This window comes from Botrytis byssoidea (assembly GCF_014898295.1).
Source record: "Botrytis byssoidea strain MUCL 94 chromosome Unknown BBYS_009, whole genome shotgun sequence".
Classification (NCBI taxonomy): Eukaryota; Fungi; Ascomycota; class Leotiomycetes; order Helotiales; family Sclerotiniaceae; genus Botrytis; species Botrytis byssoidea.
The window spans coordinates 1,112,799-1,129,189 of record NW_024065850.1 but is presented as its reverse complement, the minus strand read 5'-3'; the positions used below and the strand labels follow the sequence as shown (position 1 = coordinate 1,129,189).

The following is a 16,391-nucleotide window of genomic DNA, read 5'->3' as shown; positions in this document are numbered from 1 at the left end:
GTTGATTAACTACTGAACATCAACCACAATAGACCGCTTTACCTCCACAGCTCGAACCTTGCAGACTGGATCACCAGAGCTTTATCGAGACAAACAAACTCCTGACATACATACCCATCCTCCAACTCCATCGTGAAAAATGACACTTGTTAACCCTTGCCCCGCAACCCATCCACCTTCCAACGAACCTTCCCCTCACCGTGGTCGTAAACGTCGCCGCTCTTCTGCTGCTTCTCCACCACCCATAACAACCAGTACATCCACGAATTTTCGAGGTCGAGTTCGTCATCGATCACCTCAGACATCTCACTTGACAACATCCTCACCATTGCCATTATCCTCACCCCTCAACCCCAAATCAACAAACGCAAATGCAACCATGACATCCCCTACAGCCACAGCCCATAGAATCAAATACCAAAAGACTCACGCTACAGCAACGACAAAAACTCCCTCCCCATCATCATCTCTCCTTCTTTGCTCTCCGCGCTCAAAGACCCGGAGAGGTCAATCACCCTCCCGCTCTCGTAGCAAGGGTCATTCGGCCGATAAGGAGATTCCAAGGAGAAGACAGAGAACAAGAAGTAGGAGTCGATCTCACAGGGTTGCGATAGACGAAAAGGAGAGCAGTAAGGGAAAAATGAAAGCTTTATCCGGGACAGAAAGAGCTTGAGAAATAGGAGACTCGGAGTTTCATTGATTTAATTCGCGGAAAGATACCCACTTGGAATTGATTGAATAATGGAGGATGATGAATGCGATGTGGCGGTTGATCGACTGAAGACCCAAGAAGAATTCTCACTCGAGATCTCTATGAACGATACGCCCCGGAGTATCTGAAGAAAGTTCGGGTTTGGATTGGATGTATTGTTCGGGTACCAAGAATTTAGGGGTTTATTCCATTATGGGCTAGGGAGCAAGCATCTAGGCACTGGGCAGATAGGAGTTAGGCCTGAATGCATGGATTTTTCTTCTTCTTCGAGTATAACAGTGGCTACTTCGCTCCATGAAAAACAAATACCGACAGCAAAATTCACTTCTTGATTTACATGCTATTTTTTATGGCATTGTACTACATGCAAATGATATACACCAGCAAAGTCCTCTCTTCCACTTGTACTCTGTCTATTCTTACATCCCATCCAATTCCAACAAAAAACCCAACTCATCCATATGTCCGTGCACCCCACTTCCAACACTCCACCCCACCCCATCCCGCCCGTCACAAAACCTCCACCAAAAAATCTAAAATTCTACATACATATATTTACATTCCTCTCTCCATACCATCAAAAAGGACAAACATCCTATCCAACAACGATCGCGCCTTGGTGGCACAATTGGTTAGCGCGTGGGCCTTTTAAGCCCAAGGTTGAGGGTTCGAGCCCCTCCTGAGGCGACATTTGCTTTTGCTTTTTTGGGGGGAGGTGATCTTTTATAGGTATCTATCATCTGTCGAATTTTGAAGACTACTACTACTGATAGGTATGTATGCATAGTTAGCTAATGAAACGAATGAGTGATCGAAATTTTGCAAATTTTTGATGAGTTTGGAAGGGCGAGGAAATGAGTGAGTGGATTCCTCTCCATGGATCGATGGTCTTGAGACTGGCCTGGTGGAGTTGTTGGATGAAGTGAGTGGGGTTTTGACGAAGAGAATGGTGGGAAATCCCTACCATTGTTCTGGTTGTTATATTGACACTAACATTTGCAACCTCAAATTGCCATCAGGCAAATGTGAGATTGTTGGCGTCTTTCGGTGGCATAAGTGTATTACTGGGACTCTAGCCGTCGGTTTCAATACTCAGCATATATCAAGGAGAAGTTCGAAACTATTCAGTAGACTATCCTCGTTTTAGGATTATTTCGAGTCGGAGGACATAGGGTAAATTCACATTTGCACATTTTTATGTTATTATAGTTTCACCAATTCACAGGGTACCATAAATTAAATGTCATGAGTCATGTTTTTGAAATCCTTCAATTCGCCATGCTGCTAAATACATGAAGACTCGAAATGAAAACAGAAGCTCAAGAAATGTGAAAAGGCTCATCTGTCTATCACATGGCGTGCGGCTAGCTTTTTATACCAAATTGGCTATTAAGCCGAAGTGGTCGACGAGCATTCGCTCAGAAAATCATGAAAGCGCCGGAGCTTGAGATAATCTTGATGTGAAATGTGCATGGGAATATGGGAAGGACGGTATCTTTTATTTTGGAAATTCGTTCTTTATAGCTTGTCATAGTACTGTTGAAATGATTAGTCAAATGTTTGCAAAGGGTCATGATATAATGTAAACTTACGTTCTCGTAACCTGGAACCTCAACCTTGATACCCTTACGTTTACGGAGCTCCTGGACGATTTGTCCAGTCTTGGAGGTGGCGTCAATTGGCGATCCACCTGGAAGAATTTGCCAATGATCGAAGATGGATTGTGGGAAAGCTTGACCAGAGGTGTGGGAACGGAGATCAGCGTTGAATCCGAAAGATTCACCGACTGGCAAGTAGGCCTTAATGGTGAAGAGAGGAGTTCCTGGACGTTGCTCCTCAGCGAAGACGTGACCTCTTCTTCTTGTGAGAACACCGTAAACACCACCCATGGCAGATTCTGGTACTTGAATCTCGACCAAGAAGACTGGCTCGAGGAGACCTGGCTCAGCCAAGAGGGTAGAAGCGTACAAGACACGACGGGTAGTTGGCATGACTTGTCCGGAACCACGATGGATAGCATCAGCGTGGAGGGTAACATCCATAATGTTGAATCTGCAAGATCTCATTGGCTCTTCAGCAATTGGACCTTCTCTTGAAGCCCATTGGAAACCAGAGACGACGGAATCCTTGATTTCGTTTAAGTATTGAACAGCCTTGGTTTGATCAACCAACAAGTTGGCACCGTTGGTATCTGGACCGAAACACCAAATCTTACGAGCATCAGTGACATCCCATCCGTGCTCATCGGCCAAGATACGGGCACGAGCCTTGAAATCGTCACGGGGACCGATCTTTCCGGCCTCAATCTCCTTGGAAACCTCCTCGTCGAGAGGCTCAGCGATCATGTAAAGACGGTTGTGCTTGTTGGGGGATTTGGAAAGAGCAGTCATGCTGGACTTGCCAGTGACAGTCTCACGGTATGGAACGACAGGGTCGGAGATACGGAGAGGAACACCAGCGTGGTCCTCCTCGAGATCCTTCAAGCAAATTTCCAAATGCAACTCACCGGCACCAGCAACAACGTGCTCACCGGATTCGGAGATGAAAGTCAAAACACAAGGATCGGACTTGGAGAGACGCTTGAGACCTTCGACAAGCTTGGGGAGATCTTGAGCGTTCTTGACCTCGACTGAACGTTGGACGACAGGGGAGACGGAGAACTTCATGACCTTCAAGTTGTGAGCAGTATCACTGGTGGTGAGGGTACCAGACTTCAACAAGAATTGATCGATACCGACCAATCCGAGAATGTTACCGGCTGGAACATCATCGATAGGGTCGACCTTACCACCCATCATGAGAACAACACGTTGGATGGCCTTGATGAACAAATCATCCTTCTTGCCAGGGGTGTAGTTAGGACCCTGGATACGGACCTTCAAACCGGAACGGACGGTACCAGCGAAGACACGACCGAAAGCGTAGAAACGTCCCTTATCAGATGTTGGTACCATCTTGGAGACGTACAACATAAGAGGAGCCTTAGGGTCACAGTCACGGATACCAATGCAGGCCTCATCATCTGGAGGACCCTCGTACAAGGTCTCAGCACGGTACTTTTGGGCGGTGACTGGGGATGGAAGATGGAGGATCAACATCTCCAAAAGAGCATCGGCAGCTGGCAAGAAAGTACGCATGACAACCTTGAGAAGTTGCTTGCCCTCCTTGTCCTTGTCATCTGGAGAAAGCTTGATGTTAAGCTTCTCGAGGAGAGTTGGGATCTCGTCCTTCTTAAAGTTCATGACAGCAGCGAAGATACGGAAAATTGGGTCGAGAATGAACTGGTTGAAAGCACGCTCCAACTCCTTACCCTCGTGAGAAGACTTGGTAGTCCACTTCTTGGTGTGTGGGTTGAAGTAGTTGTCGCCCCAGAGACGCTCCATCATCTTGTTTCTGTCAACACCGAATTTCTTGGCGTATCTTTGAGCGAATTGTCTGATGGTGAAAGCCCAGCCATGAAGACCGGAACCGAAAGCAACCGTTCCCTTACCTGGGTAAACTTGGACATCACCCAAAGTTTTGTCGAAGTAGGTAGAGATAACGACGTTGACGGACTCGATGGTTCTCGAGAAAGATTGGTAAAGATCTTCCTTGGAGACTTGCAACTCGAGGAGAGCACGATCGACCTTGTTGATGATAACAACAGGCTTAATACGCTCACCAAGAGCTTGACGGAGGACGGTCTCAGTCTGGACACAGACACCTTCAATGGTATCAACGACAACGAGAGCACCATCAGTGACACGGAGAGCAGCAGTAACTTCAGAGGAGAAATCAACGTGACCAGGTGAATCAATCAAGTTGATCAAGAAATCTCTTCCGTCGGTCTTTTGGCCAACAATGTCCTTCAAGTCGTCCTCGTCTGGGAGGTTACCGTAGAGGGAGATGGCAGTGGACTTGATGGTAATACCACGCTCTTGTTCATCGGCACGGGTATCGGTAGCTCTGGCATCACCAGCCTTTGCGGCGGAGATAATACCAGCCTTGGAGAGCAAGGAATCGGTAAGGGTAGATTTTCCGTGGTCGACGTGGGCAATGACGGACATGTTACGAACGTTCGTAGCCTTGTCCATCAATTGACGGACCTCCTCAACTGTGAAGCTATAAAGAGAAAAGTCGTTAGCAAACAGTTCATTGTCGATAGTATAAGCTTATCTCCGAGTCCTCCATCTCGAGCTTATCATTTCAAGACGCTTAATCCATCAAAACGAGATGATTAAAGATACTTGTGATGATTTGCGATTCAACAGGTCGATCTATACATCTGCCACAGATGGTCTGATGTTAAGAGAGAGAGAGAATAGGTACTTACTTAACCATGTTGGCGGTGGTGCTTCGAGAAGCTGATTAAAGAAGATGTATTGATTTGACGTTCGACACACGCTCGAACGAATAGATACTTGAGTGGTTTATTGAACCACTTGAAGTATCGTAAATAGTTTGTAGATACCTGCTACAGACCCAAAAGTATTTGGGATAGAGAGATAATACAAAGAAAGATTTGGTGATACTTTCGATGTAGAATGAGAGGAAGAAGAAGAGGGGAAGAGAAGGAGGTCTTGTATAAAGGTGGGCAAGAATCTGGTAGGAAAAGATCTCGGGTGGGGCAAGTAAAAGTGGCGGGGTTCCAATTGTAATCTGGAAATTTTTCACTTAATTTTTTTGCACCGAGTTAGGTGACTAGGCAACTACAATTCATGCCTTAAAAGGGTTAGTGCCCTAGTTGAGGTTTTGGAATGAGAATGAATAGCATCCACCTGCCAATTGTAAGCAGGATTGCAATTCAAATTATTTATCATTCATCCCATTTATGGAGTGTGATGAAACGGAGTGAATATCGATACAGAGGTGTACGGTACGCGGTACCGGTATGTAGTATTCTTTACTTCCATTATCATTGGTTCATTCTATAATAAGTCCATTAGTAAAGGGTACATTATCATTTTGTGCCGTTCAGGTCACCGTACATGTGCTAGTATGACTGTATATCCTACTGTACCAGGTATGAATTCCATATCATGGATTCATACAGACACTCCATTACATCTCATGATTTCTATCTATAACGGGACTGTATCAAACAATTCATGATTTATCTACACACTATTGGGTGATCAATAAACTAGATAGGTAGCTATTCAACCGTATTATTAGTAACAAGTCACCACAAAGAAGCACCTCAAAGTTCTTACTAGCTAGGTCATTCACCCGGTCAACATTTACCCCTCCTCCTGACTCACCGCCTTACCGGCATGACAAATCCGGTCTGCGTCAGAATTGAGGAATGGACTCAATTGATACAAAAATCAATGATTATACAAATTTAGTAACATGGTATTCAATTGACTAGTTAGTTTTGAAGTTCCTAGCAAATTCAGTCATAATATAAGCCCAAATGAGAGTGAAGAGTATGTATCAAAAACAATAAATTGAATATTATTAAGTTGCTATCAATGGTATAAACTCAGCTATCTACCTTAAGACCAACCTCGAATTCTCCATCAGAAAGTTCACCCCAACTCCATCGCTGTTGTTTGTAAAGATCACGTGTGAAGCTGACACATGAAATAAGTGATTCGCAAAGTTGAACTGTGCTCAAGAAGACCCTAAAATCTTTTCATAGGCATCCTCTACCTCCCCTGCCAATTCTAATAACGCTACAATCACTATTTGATGTGTAAGATTTGGAAGTCGATCTCGATGTAACCCAAAGAATTCCAAAGGTGGTGTTGCTTCACCCAGACTTTGAAGGAGAGGAGTCTCGATGACAGGGGGTTCTAGGGCTATATATTCATATTTCGATAGAGGAACGTTGACCTCGGCCGTAATCTTTTGTTGCTCGCCCTCTTTACTTTGTGGATCTTCTGCGTTTGGTACTCCCGTGATTTTCAAGGCCGAGGGTGGTAGAGGCTTCCCTAGTCTTTGTGCTAATGCTTTTGTGTGTGTACCGTACATGCTGCGAATATAGCTGACACGGGAATAATTCCATCCAACCTCAACCTTCCCTTCAAAAGAGCTTTTGAATATGTAATCGATGTGGTTGGAACCGGGGACCTGCCATGTTTGCATCGTGGCCTCGACCTGGGGGACTTTCAATATCGTACCACCCCGAGATCCCGTGACACTGTTGACCACATCTTCCACAGAAAGGTCGCTAACGGACTTTGGCGCCTCGTCTTGCTTCACTCCAGCAAGTCCAATGCGAAGTTGACCGAGAGTGAGACCTAAAATACTATGAATCTTTCCCCGATCCATGGTTACCGCAAATCGTGCCTGTGCATTGAGTGCCTCGATTTTGAAGACTTGGTGGTCGGAGAATGTGCTTGGAAACGCCCCTATGTTCAATGCTTTCAGTGTGACGATCACATCAGTGTGCAGTGATACGGGTGATTTCGATTTTTCTGGTTTCGGCTCTGTAACAGGTGTCTTGGGATTGGGTGATATTGTCTGAGAGATCGATTTACGTTTAATATATTTTTCAATTTCCGAAAGGGACGTTTCATAATTACTCTTCTTCTCTTGAGCAAGACGCAAGAATGCTTGGTATAAAGCGAGTGCTTGCGATGCAGTCGTTGCCGTACAAAAGATCTGTACAGCTTCCCCATCTAAGATGGCAACGAGTCGGTCTCCCTTCGCCTGCGTCCCGTTGCGAACATTATACATAAGGAATTCGAAAGATGTGATGTCCGCAACTAAGAAGGCTTGGTAATCAAATGCAGCCTTGACTCTTAGTTGGCTGAAACCCAAAGAGCCTTGAACTAATGGCGTTTGATTCAATGCCTTCTCGCGTGCTGGCCATTGGATGGAGGTGCGTATTTTGAAATCCTGAAGCGCCACGAATCCGCTCATCCTGCCTGAACTGTCAACACCAATTTTGTCAAAGCCAAGACACAGATTTTGCTCCCAATCCGAATTCTTTTTGGATGAGATCCAGAAATTTGATATAATAAAAGCAGATTTGCCGATAGCTTGGCCGAGATCCAATTGAACGTCCAACTCAGCAATAGAGACTGTAGCATTCCAGGGGAAAGCACCAGTTGCTGCAACTTGCTGGTATCTCTGCACGAGAAAAGTTGATGATTGTATATTATCAGTTGACGATACAGGAGCTGTAGAGCCTTCACGCAGTTCTTGTGGAACCCAAATCTCCCTAAAGAGCAGGAAATCTTGTAATTGCTTGGCATTGATTAAGACTTTCATGGGACTAATCTTTAATATTGCAGACATTCCGCTGGTGCCACTCACATGCTTACTATTCATGAGAGATAGGAAAATTGATTCAACATCAAAGCTTCCCGTAGATTCCCTGGAATAAACATGTTGTACTGAAGCTTGCAGCCTTGAGAAAGCAACGGACGCAGCAAAGAAATGCCCATGCTCGGTCGATCGGACCGTGTTGATAGTCAAATAGATTTCGTCAAATCGCGCGCTAGCAGCAACACGAGCTATAGGTTGACAGCTAAGAGTGAACTCTTGCTTACAAATTCTAAGCCCTAGATTGAGGCGAGTGCGACCAAGGACAGCACTGGGATCGGCTGCCAAAATGTTATCGTCATCGGAGCCCATAAATTTTTGTGGCGATGATTTTGGCACCGACTTTTTATCCTTGCCATCCTCGCTTACAATGTCTTTGACCGAGGAAGATATCTCCAAAATGAGAGGCACAACTGATGGATAGAGTATGTTTGTCGAAGCGTCCACCTTCACCTCAGCATTCAGAGACGGGTCATCAAGGCCATTATCTGTGTACTCTATTTTCCAAGCCAGGCCAGGTGCGCGTAAGACCGTGCTACTACCGGCGTCTTTGTGCGTGAATTGCCCATATCTTCCAGCATGAGGCACGCGACCCGTTGTGCCTGCTTGATTTGTCTGCGTGGTCTCTGCCAATTTCCTACCCGACAGATACACAACAGCTCCAGCAAAGTCCGCATCCACTAGTAAAGACTCCATACGTTTCTTCCCGAAGAAGGGTTGCCTTTTGTTGGAAGGCGTTGGTGGTATTAGTGTCGGTGGTGGGCTTGCACTCCATGTAGCTGACGCTACCCGTACCATTTCGGTAGCAGATCCAATTGATCGTTGAAGCTCAGCGGCAGGTATAATGAATTGAGAAGTCAGTCGCAAATCAAGGGATTTCCCTGCCGCTTGAAATGCTAACCTACGGGTATTTTGACCAGAGATATATCCAACATTGAAGATGACTTCTGGCAATAAAGCCGAGTTAAGTGAACGTTGGATTTTGTCATGTGACGAGGGTACCATTTGCAGTTGTAAGTCTTCAATGGTAAGTCGAGCAGAATTCTCCTTCCTTGTTGATAAATCAATACGTTTCAATGATAGAACAAGATTTTCCTTTTCAGAGTGCGAGATGCGATCGTTTTCTGTAGTGCCAACCAGCCAACTAACTTGGATGTTGAGCAATTCGAGAGTGTACATCGAAGCAAACATAATGGTAGACGTTGAGCCGGTAATGCTATCATGATCTTTGGACTCATCGTTTACTGTAATCCTTGGTCTGGATTTACGAAGTTTCTTAAAATACTGCTTCTCTCTAGTGAAGTCGATGTCTTTTATTTTATTTTGCAAGTGAGCCATGACATCTACCACAGAAGATGCAGTTTCCGCGAAAAGGTTGATTTCGAGGCCATTGCTAGTAAGATTGAATGATCTAACATCGTCCCCTATTTCGTTCTTTTTGCTCGTGGCAGTCAAGAATGCAGCGAATGCAAGATTTCCGCAAGGTTCCATAGTCCCATTATTGAGGCGAGACAATTCAAACATAATGCGATGCAGACTTACATGAATCTCTGGAAATTCATATGTTGGCCCATGTGCCTCCAGCCTGTTTGCAACTAGAAGCTGCACGCATCCAACATTGAACTCAAGTCTTGCCGTAGTTTTCCCCTCTCGCGACGGTTCCGCGTTTGCATAAACATCCAAACCTGCAAAAGTTAGGTGAGCATCGTATATAAGAGCAGGACCGGCTTTCGGTGGTAAATCCGGCACTGGACTGCTGCTGGGACCGAATATTTCTTCAATATGCGCTTGTATTGCTTTGATATCGTCACGGATATCGGAAACAACACTAGATATTTCTGGTCGATTGAGTGCAGTCAAGAGACTATGGAGAGCAGCTGCATCAAGCTCTATGGGTTCCACAGAAGCAAAGACTGAAATCTTATTCTCTTCCACGGACATACTGCTAACGATACGACCGTTTGTTGGTGGCATTTGTAACAACGAAATACTTTGCTTTTTATCAATTTGAGCTGTTTGCACATCATGCGAGTGTTCTTTAATGTCAAAATCGAAGACAATTTCGGACCCAAATTGAGCTGCCAAGGAAGCCCTAGCAACAACACCTGAAATGGTATATGTTAACGATTGTATGAGAGGTATGCTGATTTGATACATATTTAGGAACAGTGCCAAATTGATCTTGTTGATGGCCTTTGATTCTTGAACACTTGATGGCAAGACATTCGGCGGCGATGCAGGCCGTTTGGCTGTTGGAAGCTTCGGAATAAAACGATTCAGCTGCGCGACTTCATCCCCAATCACTAAGTCCAAGACTTCAATAAGTGCGACAATATCTTGCTGGACTATGAATGACAACTCTTGCGAATTTGCTGCAACTTTAAAAACGTTAAGGGAAGTTTCGTCGAGCATTGAGCTTTCGAATGATACATAGACACTTGGATTTCGCAGCTGGTACAGACTTAAAGGTTGCGAATGACTCTGAATTTTCGAGGTGGCAGCTTCTGCGGCGAGCATAACGTTTATCATCGTCGTGTTAGCAATGTCCTCTGTCGAAACAACAGATACTTTCAAGCCGTTACTAATGGAAACAGCTCTGAGATTTATTGTGTCAAGTGTGATAGAACCTTTTTCGGTTGCAATCACGACCTGAAGATTTTGTTTAGCTTTTACTTTTGGGCGAGCTAGCGTGATTGGTGAAGGCCTTTCTGGTACTTTTGCGTTCGATTCGCTTTGTTGATACAATTTCAAGATATCTTGCACAAGCTCACATAGTTCCCAATTTAGATTGATCGAAACATTCTCGCAAAACACATGCACGATAGTATTTTGAATTTTATCTGTATCTGAGCCATGCTGTGATATAGATATTGGCGACATGATGGAAGAACGCGTAGTTGTCACCGAAACACTGGCCGACAAAGAAGATAGTGCAACCTCGTTTTGCTTCGGGCCTGGATCTATCACAAGCCTTACAAGTTCTGTTCGAAGTGATATGCTTAAGTTTGGTGCTTCTGCTACCGTTTCTGTGGCATCATCGTTGGAAAAACCGAAAACATTACTCATCAAGACACAAGCGCCAAGATTGTTGAGATCCCAGCTCCTCCACTGAGAAAAGCTAGCGAGGACTCGTTGAGCAGCGTCTTCGGGAACGCTTTCTGCATTATTTGTGCAACGGTTAATGATATCGCGTTGCGCAGATGTGCCAAGTATTGAATACATATGTCGAAGTCGAGCAATTACTTTCCACGAATCATGGGTTCTCAAATGCCTTTGTGCGCTTCGAAGAACGTATGCCGGTCTTGTCAAGAATAAAGGATCTGTGGCATGCTCCCCTGCAGTCGCGACGAGATATGTGAAGAGCTGGAGACGATTTCGTTGTTGGCTTAATCTAGATGCAAACGTCTCACTAACTCGATCAGCGAGAACATTGGTACGATGGACCAATGATGCAAGATATTCAATCTTACTGCTAGCCGTGTTGACTTCTATAATTTTGAAAATTATGTTTGCCGCCGTGTTATGTCCAGAAGAAATCCAGAACACAACATCTTCAAGAATCACGTTCACAGCTGCTTGAGGATCATTTAGATCACCAAATCGTTCCTTCGCAGCCAGGACAGCAGAGCCGAGGTATAAATGGATTGCAGAGGACTGCCGACCAGCTTGGGCAGCGGTGAGGTCCGAAGTTCCAGCTGTTTCACTTCTTGAGGTGATGGCAAGCTTTGCGATAGAGAGATCATACTGATCATGCGTTTCATCTTTATCACTGGTCAAGTCATGCGCATCGGGCGAATTCAAGAATCGAAGACATATGCCTGGAGTCCGCACAGCTATATCAAGAACCTCCCCGTGTATCTTGTCTTTTTTGTCCATGCCGAATATCTCTCCCATGGAGCTAATCTGAAGATCATCTATCATATCTACAGGATCTACAGGTTGTATTGCAGCAAGTAAATCCGCAACAGCTCCCACTGCTTTCGGGCTAAGCACTGCCTTGATACCCCCGGGCATTTCCACGATAAAGCTGACATGGGTCGCGTTCTCGCCCACTCGATCAGGCTGAATGTCTTCTAAATTCATTCGAGGTGATTGCATGGCGTTTTCGGTCTGAGCTTCTGAATCTAGGACTGGGAGATCCTTAATATCAGGTTCGACAGCCTCAAGTGGAAAATATGGTGCTATGTACGAGCTTGAGAAGGTAACATTGGAAGGAGGTAGGCCATTAGCCTCGCCAACAGCACTATAGAATGAAGATTGACGACCGGTCGAGACTGAAAGGTCTCTGAGATGCGATTGGCCAGCCTGTATACTTCGGGAACGTGAAGCAGAAATGGATGTTCCCTCACGATTGAACGAGTGAGGCCGAATGATACTCTGATCGCTTCTAAAGCTTGAGCTAGAAGCGGTCAAGAATGAGCTTTTGCGCCCAGTCTGAGGTCGGTTTCTGCGAACCGACGATATATTGGAGGACATCTTGTAAGTAGATGGCCTATCTTGAATAAGGCCGTCACTGTGAAAGAGTGGAAGGGGCATTGGCGGAACACACATTGCAGGCGGTTCAACATTCTCTTGATCTACGTTTGTCATAACATAATTATGTAAGAGGAAATCGGTTCGATGCGTTCTTCGATCATGAAGTCTTAGGTGTGCTTGCTGCAGGCGGCGATCTTCTACGAATGCAAGCTTCTTCAGGATCATCCCAAATGATATCGTTGTTTGAATAAGGCCATGCGTCTCCACGGGATGTTGTGCTCTTGATCTGTGCCTTGAAGCTGATTCCGCATCAACACAGCCAAATTTCAGATTTGGTATTTGAAGATCTAGTTTCTTGGAGTAATGGGATCCAGCCCAATCATCGAAATTCAATATAATTTTAGAAGTGGAAAATAGAAAGGCTGCTTCTTCGACATGTATCCAAATGCGTATGGAATCAACCGAGGCACGGAGAAAAGTGACATCGTGCAATGTTAATTCAGCAGTCGGCGGGAGGGCATTTTCGTCGTCATCGAAGGAAAATGCAACTGCCTTGACACTGCCAAGCAATCGCACAAAGAACTCGGTTGTACACTCGCCAGTAATTGCGCCCACACTAAAGTCCCAATTACAGACGTAAGTTGGCTCAATAGGAGGCAGACCAAAAAGGCGGTTGCCCGATATATTAAGACCGTCGATGAAAAGTTGAGTGCCAGACGTTGCGCTAGCAAAAGACATTCTGCTATCACTTTCGGTACCCAAAGAGAAAGCTAGTGTGCCAAGCTCTACATCTAAGTCCATGTAGTAGTTGGTGAAGCGAAGATCAGCAGCCAGTGTCGCAATCTCCATTCGAATATGGTCCTTTGCTGAATACAAATTTGCGGGCAAAATTACACTGGATTCGTCAGCAGATATGCTCAGGATCACGTCGAGATCGTTGCTCTTCTTGTGAGGTTGAACGTTCGCGTCCTCTTGGCTGTTGGCGGTTTTGACACGGATGGCTTCCTGGTATTCCTCCAAGGTCCTGAAATGAATATCATCGCCAAAGTAATTGTCTTTCACCTTGAGGTAATATCGAATAACGAATCCATAGAATTGCGCTGTAGCCCCATTGCCATGCACATCAAGTATTAGTGTATCGGTATTACTGGAAGAAGTAGTTGCACAATATTGATATTTTCCTCCAAGTTTTAGAGTATCGAGTTCAGCAATCTCCGTGGATTTCAGAAAGGTGGCCTGAGTATTCCACGGAGGCACATGCAGGTTCAAACCACCATGCTTAGCGAAAACATCAAACGATATATCGTTTCGGTGAGGCCGAAATGTATCGATGGGAATGCAAATGTCTGCAATCAACGACTCTCCAAAAATAACGATGAAGGTATTATCGTCAAAATCGGCAGGGTTATTGATTATGTTGGAGTCATTGACGTTGAGGTAGAGTTTGAATGCCTGAAGATTGAGCTTCACCAAATACCGAAACGGCGTAAATGTGAGATATTCTGGCGGCGGGCCACTGGCCCAATCCCCAACAAGATCTGTAAGGAGAAAGATGTGTTCCCTCAGAATAAAAAGTTCTAGTCCGCGACTGCCAATATCGAAATTCCATGTTCGGAAACCGTTCCATTGTAAGGGATTCGATAGATCACAACTAATCACATTTCCGGTGGATCTCCAAAGTAGCCCGTGGTTAACACTTGTAGTTATCTCCGTGTTGGGCAGATCCAATTGAAGCTTGTTTGAAAATCCAGATTCTCCTGCCACCATATCCATCAGGTATCGAATGGTTGCATTCGCCCCAACCTTAATGTCAAGCCAACCAAAGGGTCTAACCTCGGGCCCAGGGGCCCCCTTCTCATCTTTTCTCCTGCGACCTCTGTTACTAGTTCGTTTTCGCTCGCTCGGCCGGGCACCAGCTGATTCTGCTTGCTTTGTCCATTTCCAATTCTTCGATTCCTCTCTAATGGGCACTCGAAGTGTCGTCTCGTGGTCAAGTTCAATGTAGAGTTTGAATTGTGTTGGCACTCTGTATTGACCGGGTCTAATCATTTTGGCGGGGGAGGCGTCTTTACACAGACTTGGAAAGAAGACTCGCTGAATCTCGGCCCGCTGCCTATCTGCCCAAGGACCATAGTTGATAACAGCACCTTCCAGAAGAAGATCGATTCCCCATTCAGGAGGAACATCACCATTGATGTTATTACATGCTGATTTTGACACTTCACGTCGCCATGGAACCTTGGCCGGGACATCCCAGTAGAATCTCATTGTAGCGCTGGGGCTATCAACAATTGTAGTAACTGTTGCATATTCGTTAGAAGACCACCGCGCCTTGTCATCCTGCTCGCTTTCATCCAGATACCTCGAAAGACCTTGCCAGCTACTAGGATTGGGGTCTCCTGGAATGGGTGAGTTTGAGCGGCTATCATGACTGGATGAGAAAGACTCTACAGAGCTTCGAAAATAAGGTACAAGGTCTTGAATAGTATGCCACGCTCTCTTGCGCTGTCGATGGAAAAAGCTGTGGGAGTGAACGTGGCTTGAAATAGCGTTCGACTGCTCAGGAACTCCGCGTTTAATTTTACAGGCCGCTGTAGTTTGGTCTTCTTTGTAATCATCATTCGGTTGCATTTGTATAACGGGATGTTCGAAACGAAAATTTATTAGCTGTTTATACTGATCCAATTTAGTCGCTGCTGAGGCGTCCAAGTCTCCCTCTGCTTTGTCCATTTTAACAATGAGCACGCTCTTGGTGTTTTCATTCCCTAGTACCACTGCAGCTTTGGAACATTCAATATGAACGGGAAGAAACCTGAGTAAGAAAGTTGATTCCACTGCTGCATGCGACTCGTCACTTTCCATATCGGCTCTCTGAGAGTTCGCCGAAGATCTATCAGATTTATCCTCTACGTGAGGTGCTCCAGGCTTAGCCTGTTCTTCGATATGTGAGGGTGAAGTTTGAGAATCGGCAGTAGATTCCTTGGACAAGTCTTGTGCATTCCCACGACCATTTACAGCACCTTTCTTTCTTAGTCTCACATGCTGATGGGAATCATCTCCATGGCTCTGCGCAGCATGATCTGTATCCTCAGCATCTCCAGCAATTCCCGATATAATAGCATCGTATGCCGCACTTCGGTTGTAAACAAACCATTCTGCCCCGTTCAAAACGATATCGAATCGGCACGGCAGTTTCTTCTTTTCTTTCGGCCCCGCCTCCTGATCAAGTCTCGTATTAACAGTCGGCTCACGCTCCTTCTGCTTTTTTGTAGATTCGTTGGTTTCTAAGTCCAATTCTCTCACATTGCGGAGCCAATATTTCCATGTAATGTATCCATTTTGTATCAATATAGTTTCATTGTCGCCGTGATATCTAACACCTTTGAAAAACACGCGCCCTCCTAGGAGAGATATTTGTAAAGCTTGGATGTCGACATACACTTGATATTGATGCCATGTCCACTTCCGAAGACCAAATGATACGACGGCAGCAAAAACACGGTTGAAATAGAAAAGGAAGAATAGTGTACTACACCGAGGGTTAGCTATGCGAAACCAACCACAGTATGAAGACTCACACGATCCCGCAAACAATCAACTCAATAAGGAAAATCCTAATCTATTAGTTAGCCTTCTTTTGCGCCGGGAATGCAGAAAGCTACCAATTGAAGCCCAGATCCGCTCGCAGAGGGGATGCTGTCAAGCCACTACTGCTCGCCATCTTTTAACGTTCTTGTTTGAAATGTATATGAAGTAAGGTTCTACGTGATTCCGACTGAAATGCTCATGATCGCAAAGATTCCGGCCTCCATGCTACATGTTGCATTGTCTCTCCAATATTATCAAACTTTCGTTTTTCGTCTTCAAGAAAATCGTAATTACAAAGAAGTATCAAGCGGAGTGGTCAGAATAGCATCAATCCTTTTTGGTTGGATAGTTGAAATACAAA

The 16,391-nt window shown here is 45.1% G+C and overlaps 3 protein-coding genes across 3 annotated transcripts; 1 reads left to right on the top strand and 2 right to left on the bottom strand.

Annotated features, from left to right (window-relative positions):
* Positions 1-139: 139 nt before the first annotated feature.
* On the top strand, positions 140-673 carry EAE97_005487 (uncharacterized protein; the record flags this gene model as incomplete). The annotated part of the gene is made up of 1 exon (XM_038875999.1): positions 140-673. The coding sequence occupies one exon, from the start codon at positions 140-142 to the stop codon at positions 671-673; it is 534 nt and encodes a 177-aa protein (XP_038733336.1).
* Positions 674-2,230: 1,557 nt separating this feature from the next.
* EAE97_005486 (uncharacterized protein) lies at positions 2,231-5,032 on the bottom strand (the record flags this gene model as incomplete). Its single annotated transcript, XM_038875998.1, has 3 exons — positions 2,231-2,248; positions 2,305-4,813; positions 5,025-5,032. 3 exons carry the CDS (start codon positions 5,030-5,032, stop codon positions 2,231-2,233), a joined length of 2,535 nt encoding a protein of 844 aa, XP_038733335.1.
* A 1,275-nt stretch (positions 5,033-6,307) lies between these two features.
* Positions 6,308-16,163, bottom strand: EAE97_005485 (uncharacterized protein; the record flags this gene model as incomplete). Its single annotated transcript, XM_038875997.1, has 3 exons — positions 6,308-15,971; positions 16,021-16,056; positions 16,105-16,163. 3 exons carry the CDS (start codon positions 16,161-16,163, stop codon positions 6,308-6,310), a joined length of 9,759 nt encoding a protein of 3,252 aa, XP_038733334.1.
* Positions 16,164-16,391: the final 228 nt, after the last annotated feature.